We start from the raw sequence: 13,363 nt of genomic DNA on the forward strand, positions 1-13,363 counted from the left end.
ATAATAAAATTTGATTTTTGAAAAAACTATTTTTGGTATAGTAATCATGTAAAGTTTTGTTGCTTTACCTGGAATAGTTAAAAAAATTAAATGCCATCTCCGGAATTTTTGTAGACTAGTTAAGCTAAAGAAACCCTATTTGGCGCATAGGTTTAAATAGATAAGAGTAAAAGAAATTGTGTTATTTTCTTTAATATTAACAAAACAGTGCCTGTTAAAAATTTTTTAAGTGAAATTACAAAAAAAAAACCAGGACAATTATAAATAATTATTAGATACCATCTATTTAAACATTTTTATTACAACTCCAAAGGTATTACAGCTCCTTGAATCAGGTGTTGATTAATCCCAAATATGATATTTTATTCAACGTGATTCATGAAACTGTGAATGAAGAACTGTGCAGCCAGACTCCGATGTTGTTGAATTGTGTAGAGTCCATGGACTGCGCATAGTTACTACAGTGTGTGTGATCGATGATGTATATTGTTCTGAGAACGATTGCTCCACATGATCCGATTGGTCACCAGTTACATAAGTTAAAACGAAAAAAGTGAGGTTATGTTTTGATACTTCGGTCACATCCAAACTTGGACTGAACTAATATTGTCGCCAGTCTGCAGACTGCTGGCCAAATTCCCCAAAAACATCAGTTTTCGGAAATTTAACAAACTCTTCAAAGGCTCTTCTGAGATAGTTCCTAGCTTCTTTCCTTACTAAAAATTAACTTTAAAAGTGGCTAAGACTTCAATATAACCTTTACTTTTTATTTATACATCTATTTTATCTCAAATACAGGCAATACTTTTTTTACAATTTACTGTTTGGCTCGAAATTAGATAGACATGAATGATAAGACAGGAAAAATAACAAATAGCACATAAAACAAGAAACTATATTTAGTTTGCAAAATATACAAAAATAAAAAATCTACAAAATATCACTGGAGTTGTGGAGATCCTCTGTTGACTAGATAGTGTGGAGGGCATTGACAGTTGAGGGAGTGTGTTACACGAGTATGGCCACCTGTGTCACACATATCATTTAAAATATTTAGAAAACACTTAGTATTGACATAATTTTAGTGAAGTAATAGTACCAAAATTAGCATTTATAAATACAAAAAGGCATGCACAATGTTATTACAGGGTAGGAGTATGCCACACCACGTGTCGCGTAACAGGCTTCACTGAGGATGCATGGAAATTTCAAATCTGTACTTATTTAATTCTTGAGATGTCCTGTGGTCTCAAGACAGTCATAGAAAGACATTTTTACCCTATTTTCAGACAAAAGAGAAATTGTGCAAGCCTTCTGCTAAATTCCACGGTTGAAAATAATTGCCATTATACTACAACGCAAGAGTGCGCTGAGATCAAATATTGTAACGATTTTAACTTTCTAGTCTATTATTTTTCGTATTTATACACATGTGTCTCTATGAATAAAAAGCCACATGTTAAAATCTTATATGATTGTACTCAGTTTATTTACAAAATTGCTTATTCAGCAATTTTCTTGATGCCGTCATGGTTACCCATAAGACCAATGTAATGATATTCACTAACGCTCAGCCAAATCCCATGGGATGAGATGCACCGTCATCGAACTTAGTGATGCCCTCGTAGAAATGAAGCTTCATGCCAATTTGAAAGTCTAGATCATCTCGTTTTCAAGATGTCGTGCAGAAAAACAGACAGAAACAAAATTATAGGCTTCTTCAAAGGTCCATCAATTACTATTTTTTGAATAACAAAATAATGTTGTTATTTTTTAATAACATGAAAAATTAAAAAAATAATTAGACTCAAAGGAAGACATATAAAGGACACATTTACTAAATATTTTAACTTCCTAAACATCCTCACTTGATGAAATGGAAGAAGCCACTTGTAAAACTCTTACCTAGTGTTTGAAAGAAAATTAAGAATAGAAAAAAAAGTATAGTGTGAAGTATTACTCTATTATTTGCCCCAGCTGATTGGGTTCAGCCTATTGGACCAAATGCACATTGGTATGTGCCAATGGTATGTGTTAGGAACAAAGAAGAACATAACGCTAACCTAAGCTCAATACACTTGGAATTCTCAAGTTAATCTGCGTCACAATGGATAGAATTCTCTATTGAGGAAGAAGTCAGAGTAGGAATAGAATAACCATTAGTAAACTACGAGCAGTTTTGAAAATCACATACAGGGTGTACCAAAAAGGTTGGGCTGGCTATTTATTTTCAAATTCTGTGTGTGATTCAAAGCTAAAAATAAAGAATAACTTTTTCTCAATTTCCACTTTGTTTAACCGCTAGCCGTCATTTTGTATTTTTTATTAAAACTAGTAAAGCTAAAAAAAAACCAAATTTGGTACATAGGTTTGAATAGGTAAAAGGAAAAAATATTGTGTTTATTTCTTTAATATTAACAAAATAGCATCTGTTGAAAATTTTTTAAGTCAAATAAAAAAAACAACAACCAGTATAGTTATAAAAAATGTACTAGACACCAACTATTTGGAGAATTTTATTGCAATTCCAACGGTACTAATTTCAACGAAATCCGTCAATGCATAAGCAAATTTGACCACTTTGAAGATACTCTTGTAGAAGCAAGGAGCAACAAACAACTGATAACTCTCAACTATGACATGTTTGGGGCTCCCAGCTTGTGCAAGCGTATCTTTAAAGTGGTTCTGCTCGCTTATGCATTGATGAATTTCGATGAAAAAAGTACAGCTGGAATTGTAATAACATTGTCCAAATAGATGGTACCTTGTAAATTTGTTATAACTGATGTAATAAAGCTGATGCATATCAAAAACAAAATGGTTGCTGCTTCTGGTTTGTGCAAGCCTACCTTTAAAGTGGTTGTTCTCGCATATGCCTTGACGAATTCCATTGAAAATAGTACCATTGGAATTGTAATAAAATTCTCCAAATAGTTGGTGTCAAATAAATTTTTTATAATTATAATGGTTTTTTTTGTTATTTGAATCTACAAATTTTCAATAGATGCCATTTTGTTAATATTAAAGAAAATAACACAACTATTTTCTCCTCCTACCTATTTAAAACCTATGTGCCAAATTTATGTTTTTTAGCTTTACTAGTTTTAGAGATAATAATTTGTTAATAAAAAATGGCGAATAGCCATCTTAACAAAGTGGAAATTGAAAATAAGTTATTCTTCATTTTTAGCTTAGAATCACACACAGAATTTTGAAAATACATATCTATCCCAACCTTTTTTGTTACACCCTGTATATCTCTTAAAGGTTTTATTTATATTTTCATTATTACAGACGTTGAAAGAGAGAGAGAGGGGTTGAAGGGAGTGTTGGTGGGTTACTTTATTTCCAACCTGCACATTCTCTTGATAGTCACCAAACGTATATGGAAGAAGGACTCAATCATAACATTTTGGTTATATTCTCATTAACTTTCTGAATACCGTTCTTTGTAAAATTACATATTTTTGTTATGGGAATAGGTGTTTTAACTCTTCTACTGACCAGTGACACATTTTGAGTTGTTATATCATCATCTCCGCTTCTATGACCTATTTAAACCCAACAAATATGATACCATCTACATGTTTTCAATTAACTAAATTATCCTAAATAGGTATTTATTTTATATATAAACTTCATCATTTGACTTTAGCAACTTATAAAGTAGTAGCTATTTACCGCCAGACACAATGTTCCGAGAAGTATATAAAAACTCTATATTTCAGAGTATCATACAAAAAGAAAATTTCATTTTGTATTATACATTAATAAAAACTTAAGTTCTACACTATTTCAAAAAATTATTGAATTTGCAAAAGAACTTTACAAACCAATACCAACATGAATATAAAAAAATTGTTTATACTTTTAAAGTTTAATTTCTTATTTCTCCTTTTTTCTATGACTTTGATGATATAACATTTGTTGCATTTGTAGGTAAAGCAATATTTTACTCTGGCTTATAAAAAAAACATTGTATTTTTGGTCAATTTGCTACTTTTTTGTATATGTTAGTATAAAATGTTTTAATAATATTATATATTATTAAAATAATATATAATATTATTTAATATATTATAATATTATTATATAATATTATAATAATATATAATATAATAATAATATATATTATATTTTTACATAGTGTTTCATATTTTATTATCAGCTAAATAAAATTTAATAAATTCTGTCTTTTGATATTTTGGATTTTTTTTGCATTTGGTACATAGTCAGGAAACAATATTTGTGGTTTTGCGCTAGATCTTTTAAGAAAATCATTTTGTATGAGTGCTAATATTCTTACTAGTTCAATATCAAAGTTTCCGTACTTTGACAAAAATAAATATTTATAATAGTGTACCTTTGCATAAAGCATTTACATTAACCTTGCAAATTGGCCAACATGGGCTTGCAGTATAGAAGTTACTATACAACCAGTTGGAGGGTTAAGTTGTTTCTCATAAAAGTGTTCCAAAGACACAAGCTCTTACCACAGTGAAGAGATCAGCTGCTGCCAGAGCTCTTGACACAGATGACATCATTGTCATCTGTGTCTGATCCGGAGGTCGTGGCCAGAGTCCTGGCAGACTGGAGGACTTCCAGCTTGAGAGAACTGTCCTGTGGAGGGTTTACCTCCTCCAAGGACAGGCCTAGTCCCCATCCTGCACAGACAACAGAGTGAGTCAAATAACTGATCTGGATATGATGCTATATATGCGCATAAACCTTTTCTTTTGCACTTTACTCTGTACTTCCAGAATCCAGATAATTCAAGTGAACCCCTATCTTCCTTGTATTATTTTGTATACTAATTTTCATAACCTTAATATTTTTGTATACATTTTAAAATACGTTTAAAATTTTTAGAGCAAGAGTCCGTGACACAGACCTTTGTTAAATCATAAAAGCTGAAGAGTTCTCCAGGTACGTGTACCATACAGGTATAAACATTTTTTAAGATTTAACGAAGGTCTGGGCGTCACAAGCTCTTAGAATATTTTTAATTGTGTTTTTTTCCCTTATATGACTTTAAGAGAACTAAAATAATACGCTATTAACTCACTTCAAATCATAGGAATGATAAATTAAGAGCGGTTTTATGTGTGATTCTCTGTATCTTTGGATTTATGGACAGCTATCTGGTAACAAATATTTTGACTGGGCCTTATGTAGCGTGTCCTGTAATTCTCTGGACAAAGGTATACCACGTTATTGCTCAGGTCAAGACAAACATATTTCACCATATGAACATGGTTCTTTGATGCTTAGTTTTCCATCTGCCTGTCTGTTTTTATTTTAAAATTTATATTTAAAAAACTAATAAATTAAACTATACCAAATTTGGCTCAAATGTTTATGATAACAAGACCAGTTACTGAAAAACTATCAAGAAATGATCTTTAGTATTTTCAAAATGGTGGCCATAAAAACTTTAAAACTCAAGAATTACATAGATAATAGTTTTAAGAGGATACTATCACAAATCTAATGACACCAAAATTATTTAAATCAAATAATCACTGATTTAGAGCAAATTTACTGTAACAAGACATGGCCCACATTGAGAGCTGCCGTTATTTATTCAGTGTTTGTGTTTGCTATTCACTGAGAACCTCAAGGTGGTATACCTTTGTCCAGAGAGTTACAGAACACCTTTTATAATTTTGTTCATATCTGTGTAATTATTTTCAAGTTTTTTTTTATATCGGATTCATGAGAATTCTGATGTAAAAAATACTTCTTTATAGTTAATACTTTTCATCTTGATTCCAGTATCTGAAAAATCCTAATAATAAGACCATATTTCCACATTACCCATATTATATTTCTGAATTCATGAATCCTGTCTTGTAAAATGTAACAAAAAAAGAAGTGGGCATTCTTAATTGGCTTAAGTTTTTTGCCTAATGTTTGGAAATCAGAAAAGATTTTGTTACAAGAAAAATTCTTATAAAATAGTGGTAAAGCAATATTAATTATTCTGTGGAAGATGGTAACTCGAGAAATATTATGTCGTTAGATTAAAGCAGTGATAAAGAGGCATGGTATTTATTGTAACAGTTCTGATAGAATGAGCTATGCTTAAAACATTTAAACCTTTATTAAAATGTTAATCACAAGCCTTAATACTTCACTGAAACTTTCGAGAGATGCTCCTAAGCTCAAGTTGCAAGTATTAATTTAGTAAATAAATGTTGCTTAATTCATGGAAATACCTATGCAACTGAATACATTAATCCAAAGTTCTATATCTCACATCTATATTCAGTCTATCTCTGTGATGCAAAATTAAATATTGTTGTAAGTTGGCCAATGGTTTTTGCCAGAAGTCTCTCAGCAAAAATAATAATTTTCTGAACATTTAGTAATACGTTGTCATACAATTGACAATGTTAATGAAAACCTTGATATTTGACATAAACATTTAAAAAGCCCTGTGCATGATGCTTTTGAAAACTTGTATTTTTTCCCTCCAAACCTCACTAACAAACACATTAATAAATGAAAATATATGTTATAGCAGAAACACTGATTTGAAAAATGTCTGAAAACAAAATCTGAAACCTTGTGAAGGGAGGGACTTGGCTGTGCTAGGTCTGGCCCAGTTGCAAGCTCCAGTGGTCTTGAGCGGAGGCAATACTCTCTCCCCTGCAAAGGATTTGGCAGAAGTGGGAGCTGTGCGGTTGGATCGAAGTACCAGAAGTTTTTTCTTTTGTTTCTGCATCTTCCATTCAAATTGCTCTGTAAAACATTGATAACATTTATTATGCTCAGCCTTTTTCCATTATACAGAGTGGCGCATATGTCAGTTTCCCCAGAAGAGAAATTTAAAGGCATTATAGGTTAATTGAATAAAACACTTTTAGGCAAGAAAACAAATTCATTATATGAAATTACTTTACACTAGCCACTTGAACAGACAACAATGAACTGACTCAGTGTTGCTGCCAACTTAACATTTTTACCAACCTATTGAAACAAAATATCCCAATTTATGGGGAAACTGACATATGTGCCACTCTGTATAACTGTAAGCTTTGTGTATTGAGGGAGAAGCAGGACAGTGAAGAAGTTTCTAAGCAGTAGGTGTAGCGACTGGTTAAAATACAACGTGGAGGACAATACTCTACTATCTACTTCAAATACATTCTGAAATGGTTACTGTCTGATGAAGAGCACTACAGGGATTATTCATTAGTAATAACACTTTCCCAATATAATTTTTGGACAAGGCCGTTCGTAAATTAAGGGTTTCATTGTCAGGCGACTCCATAAAACGGCAATAAAACCTTATATTGTGAAAATAGTTGTCATTGCTAGTTTAAAATTGTTTCCAATTACACAATTCCACTCTTGTTCCTTCTTCTCATAGTGACCTCTAATACCCCATTCACCAATGGTGTCAAACCCCTATATACACGGATTTTGTATTATCTTTCCATACCAACAAAGTCATAATAAGAGATGCTGGTCCATCCACAATCTCTTGTATAAGTGGAAATTTGAGTCATGAGCATAAATAAGTCATGACTCATTCTGATGCTTAAATTTTGTTTTGTTGTTCTAGAGAATAAAACGTCACAACTACCAAGTATATTCCCGTCATCAATTAGCATTTGGTGTAATGACGGGCATTTACATATCTTTGTTAACAATATATACGTATAAGAGTTAAATTTCCCAAATATATTTTTATCTTTTTATTAGAAAGATTCATTATAACTAAATTTTAAATTATTTTTCATTTTTTTTTTAAACATTTTAAATTACTATGCAAATAAAGCAGAGGATATTGAAAAATAATTCTGATCTGCAGAGGCAAATAAAAAATATGGCCGCCGAGCTGTCAATGAAAGTAATACTAGCCATACGGGTTGCGAGGACAAACTAACGCGAGCTGTCTGCAACCTTGTTGTGGCCAGTGCTGCTGGCCTTTCGAGCGCAAAGGGTTAACATATATTAATTTGTTATATGGTAGTTTAATATTTTTGATATACCATAAGCATCCCACAATGATTTCCATTGAAAAATAAAAATAAATTTGGTACTGAGGACAAAAATATTTGAATTTTAATTCGTAGTCAATGGGTTAATAAAACTGCTTGTGCTGCTAAAATATTTTAAGAAAAGCATTGACTAAGACTGTGGATCATGATGTCATGAAAGGGGTCAAGTAACAACAGTATGAGTGTGCAGCTGTATTGTCAGCAACTTCAGGTCAGCATTCTCAGCTGTCTACGTGGCACACTTGTACTCTACACGTCTCGAGTTCAATACATCTGAGGTCTTACATCATTACGATCTATGAGTTGTTAGTTGCAGATGATGTCATGGTTACATTCGTTTTTAATACAAATCCATAAATGTCTCTTATTTTTCAACTTTCCGTTAGCATTGAGGAACTGAACTGATTACAACACAAATCACTTTATTAGAAGCTTTAAGCTGGTTTATAAACAATGGTTTCCATCTAAATGTATCTAAATTTCAAAATATCCTGTTCAGTTCACAAAAATCTGTAAACTCTTAAAGCTATCTATCAAATCATACTAAACATACTAAATTCTTGGGAATCTTTATTGACAGAAATCAATCCATTATAAGGTATGGAATAGTAGTGTGAGGCAATGTAAGTAAAACTAATAACATTCTTATTCTTTAAAAGAAATCTATAAGAGTTATTACTAACTCATAGCCACTTGAAAATTGTAAACCTCTTTTTACTATTTATAAAATTCAGATCATAATAAACCTGTACCCTTTTGATCTTGTGAAATATATCTTTCAAAATCCTCAATTAGTAAAGCCTAGCAGTATAAAACACTCCCACAATACCAGGAATAAAAATGCTGCATCTATTAATTTTAATAGACAGCATAACTCTTGAAAGCCATTCTGTTATTGCTCTGAGGGTGTACAACAATTTGTTACCCTTAGTCCTAAAGTACAACAAAAAAATATTTTTTAATAAATATTACTTATAGCTGTTAGATAACCCATTTTATGCACTGGACGAGTTCTTCCGATAAAAAAACATTTTATTCTAAATTCCCCAATGCCACTGGCTGTATTTCAGTATTATAGTTTATGTTTACGTAACATAAGATATAGATAATCTAAGATGTATAACTGACTTGGCTATATTTATAATGAAAGCTGTAATGAAACTTTGTCAATGATCTTTATTTTATGGCAATAAAAAGTGTTGATTGATTGACTCTTTTAAAGTATCTGCAATGGCATTTACATATCCTTGTTTATTCAAATTAATAAAATCGTACATTAATATACAATTAAATGAAAGTTCCACACCAAAATGCTTATGATCAGTGTGGAATTTGCTGACTAAGAGTAGGTCAACACTATAGTTCAATTTTAGAATCAAGAATTTTTTTACTGTCTTGAAACAAACAGTGTAATTGACAAAGTCATAGGCTTACAATTATTTTGTTCATATTTACTAACAATTACAATTACATATTGTTAACAGACAATATAATCACAAATTAACATTACAATGAGATTAAAAAATAACAATGGCCTAATTAAAATATATTATAAACTCTGTTCTACAGATAACACATTTAGAAAAGACTACAATGTGATTTTAGATTAAAATACTAATACTGAAATAAAATTTACAATAATAACAAAGACATATATAATACCTATTAAAATTAGACAAGTGCATAATTAAAATTCAGACATTAAAAACTTAATATACTAATATCACAGGCAAAAAATTTGTCAATGGAGTAAAAACATATTATCCTTGAACCATCTATCTGTTATTTTTTTTTAACTGTTTCAATGGCACATCCCGTGCACTCTTAGGCAGTTTATTGAACAATTTAATCTCCATACATATATGAATACTTATGATTTTTTTTTAATTCTACTAATGCTTACTAAAGTCAAGAAGATGTTTTTCCCTAGTTTAGTGGAAACTTGCTTTAGATTTTGTTGGCTTTTTAAAATTAAATCGTCTTTTGAGTTTTAGATATAACTACAAAATTTGCTGTTAAATTATGAGTGTTACGGAATACAAAGATCAACGTCGTCCTACCTTTAACAGCAAGGACGACGTCAGCTGGCTGTGGCTGACTGACAACAAGTACATCAGGCTCGTGAGGGGTGGGTGGAGAGGGGGAGGTAGGACTGTGGAGGGGGATGTACACCCCTTCCTCCTCCACAGTGTGACTGCTACCGTCTGGACTATCATTAGACCCTGACTCTGATAGGGGTTCCACTTGCACCACATGCCCGTTAACGTGATTCTCCGTGGTCAACTTCGACACATGACCGTTCTGAAAACACAATTTTTGTACTGAGGTGCATGAATACATGTGCACATGGCTGTATTTGGGTCAGAAGAACAAGATGTTTTATTACTTTTTTTATATTGTGTTAGTGCTGAAGATTGGTAATCCAAAACAATATATACTATAATATTTTAAATGAAGGTTTTGCAATAAAAATAATTAAGTTTCATACTTTTAACTTTATTTGTTGGTTCTCTTAGGACAAGAAGTTTATAAATTGCACTTAGTCCTGTAAGAACCTTTGCATTGCTTCCGGAGTGACAGGATATTCAGGATGAGTAAAGTTAGAGAGTAGGAACCGCCTCCTATCGAGATCCATGAAGAAGAATTAGGGCACTACATCTCAAAGTCATGTCACCCCGGAAGAAGGGGAGGCCAGCTCTGAACTAGCCTCTCCAGTCAAAGCTGGCAGGGGGTGGCACACCCTTGTTGAGACTAGCAAGAATCTCTGATACTTAAGAAACGAACCCCACCAAATCCAACAGTCATCAACCGCAGTAGACTAGACCTATTGAATTTCCCTTGCACCCCAGAATCTCGACATTTGCAGTTAGTGATGTGCCGCTTCTGGATATCAATAAGGTTGCCCAGATTTAAGTGATACATCGGTTTTTGCTGTGCCCAGTGGAAGGTTCAACTGAAAGGTATAAACCAGCCAGAAGTGATTCCTGCTGGGTAAGTTTTAACTTTGATTTCAAAACCAAACGTTCATATGGTTTTTGTACAGAAAATACTCAGAAATATTGTCCTAAAACAAATTTAACACATTAAACCCTAGATCCAATAGTGATGCATTTTTTTTCTGTTTATTAGCCATTTTAGAGGATAAAAAAATAATTATCTATAAAAATATTATAACCATATTATATGTAAAAGTAAATGAGCTCTGAGGAAATGAACTCTGAGAAAATAAAAATATATAAACTGCTTGTATGTTACAGTGATGATAAATAATCTTTTACAACAAAACTAACCCTTAAATCAACTTCTACTAGACCATTTTATAAAATTGAATACTCGTTTACAAACACACTGGAATCAACTAAAAAGCCCGAACTGAACTCATATTATGTAGCAACTGCACAAGAGTTCAAAGTCATAAAAAAATTTGGCTGAGTACAAGTGGCATGTGTGTTTCCATGACGTATGAACACACACTGAAGATGATCTTTGTTGTGGATACTTCTCCACTTCCACTGCACATGACAGTACATGTGAGAAATCAAACATATAGACAATGAATGATGTGAACATTAAATTTCAAGTTCGGAAATATTAGCACAGATATTTATTCGACTGTCAATGCATACGAATTTTTGAAGGTGGTCAACGCTATGAGTTCCTGTGGGACATAGAAGCACCCACTTTGATGTTGTCTTTCATATGTTTTTGTAATCTAATTTTATACAGTTGGTGAATTCATGGACCATCTGACTAGCTTCAATGTGCGATAGTACAGGGGCGTTGACATCCAAAGTTATTTTTTATTATATATTAATTTTACTGCTTGACAACTTTTATTGTTAACAACGATATTTTAAAAATTAAATCGTTAAAAATTAAAATTAAAAACTTTTTGACTCTATCTCATAAATTGAACTATAAAAATATAATATCTGTTCTCAGCTTGTAAATAAACTAAAACAGAATAAATATCTGCTCTGCTGACCACCAACGTGCTGATGGGTTTGAAAGGGTTCTCCTCGTACTCGGAAGGAATGCTGTCTATCTGATGATCCGTGTCCTGCCGCTTCAGCCACTCCTGCCGCTCGGCCTCGTGGACTAGCCTCTCCTTCTCCATGTCCTGCTCCACACGAGCATTCAGCAGGTCGTAGTCACTGATAATCCGTCTCATCAGCCACCTGCATTGTTCATACGACTTGGTGAAATATCACTTAGCTTACTGTGAAGGTACAGGCTTAACTACAGGGCCAGCTAAAATTGAATGATGAATAATTTACGAACTACCAGTTGTAGAAAGAATAACAAATGTGGTAAACATACATACTACTGATAGTTTATTGAGAATTCACCTGAAAATCTTTCTCAAGGTAACAAAGGTAGTACATTTTTCAAATAATCTACATAATTTAATTTTTTTCTTTTAAATATCTGTGCAATAAATTTATTTGTGTCACATGAAATTAAAAACTTATGCTAATAAACTTATTTTTATTCCCTTTAAGGAGAAACACTCACCAAAAGTGTTATTGTTTTATATGCGCACACAATAAAGTAGTAAATTGTTTTTAACTAAAAGGGGGACATAAAAGAACATTTTTATTTTCGATTATGTGTTAATGAAAGTATGTAAAAATAAGTAAACATAATCAACTATTCAAATATTATTTGTCTTAGTGTTAGCAAAGCATCAATGGGCTAGCAAATCTTCTTTTTTGTCTGTCTGTCTGTCTGCAGGATATCTTGAGAAAAAATTGACTTGTAGACTTGAAATTTTGCAAGAAGTTTTATTTCTATACAGGCAACATCAAGTCGGATGAAGGTGCATGGCACACATTGAAAATTTGGCGAGTGACTAGCGAAGCCTGTAGCTTGAGAATGAACTAAAATTATTTACTTGAAACTTTGCATGTATTTTCATTTCTACAAAGGCAATATCGAGTTTGCTTACCCCTGGGATTTGAGTCTATGACTTCTGGAGAGGTATCTCAAGAATAAATGGAGCTATAGGCTTGGAAATTTTGTATATTTTTTCTGTTACTCAGAGCACTGGCAAAATTCCTCTTCTGTCAGTTTGTCTGTTTTCTATAAAATATACTGAGATAACATTGAGCTACGGACTTAAAATGTTGCAGTAACTTCACTCGTACATAAGTCCCCTCTATGGGACAAATCCCACACTCAGTATCAGTAAAAACTGGACGTCAGCGTAGCCTAACCATCAGCAAGACATCTCTAGAAAGATTAAACATATAGAATTTTAATTTTACATGAAACTTCATTTCCACGTACACAAGATTGGGTTTGATGATGGTACATGTCCATCCATAGGATTTGGTTGAGCATCATTGAAGCCT

At 32.3% G+C, this 13,363-nt stretch overlaps 1 protein-coding gene across 3 annotated transcripts in view; it reads right to left on the reverse strand.

The window, feature by feature from the left end:
• Nucleotides 1-881: 881 nt before the first annotated feature.
• Nucleotides 882-13,363, reverse strand: part of LOC124358978 (ADP-ribosylation factor-like protein 13B) — a 29,249-nt gene continuing 16,767 nt past the window's right edge. For all 3 annotated transcript variants that reach the window (XM_046811274.1, XM_046811273.1, XM_046811272.1), the window contains 5 exons: nucleotides 11,995-12,187; nucleotides 10,070-10,310; nucleotides 6,568-6,744; nucleotides 4,494-4,664; nucleotides 882-1,026 (listed from right to left, as the gene is read on the reverse strand). In XM_046811274.1, coding sequence (XP_046667230.1) covers nucleotides 4,507-4,664; nucleotides 6,568-6,744; nucleotides 10,070-10,310; nucleotides 11,995-12,187 — 769 coding nt within the window. In that variant the 3' untranslated portion in view covers nucleotides 882-1,026; nucleotides 4,494-4,506. The remainder of the gene's footprint in view (nucleotides 1,027-4,493; nucleotides 4,665-6,567; nucleotides 6,745-10,069; nucleotides 10,311-11,994; nucleotides 12,188-13,363) is intronic.

Source organism: Homalodisca vitripennis, chromosome 4, assembly GCF_021130785.1.
Source record: "Homalodisca vitripennis isolate AUS2020 chromosome 4, UT_GWSS_2.1, whole genome shotgun sequence".
NCBI lineage: Eukaryota > Metazoa > Arthropoda > Insecta > Hemiptera > Cicadellidae > Homalodisca > Homalodisca vitripennis.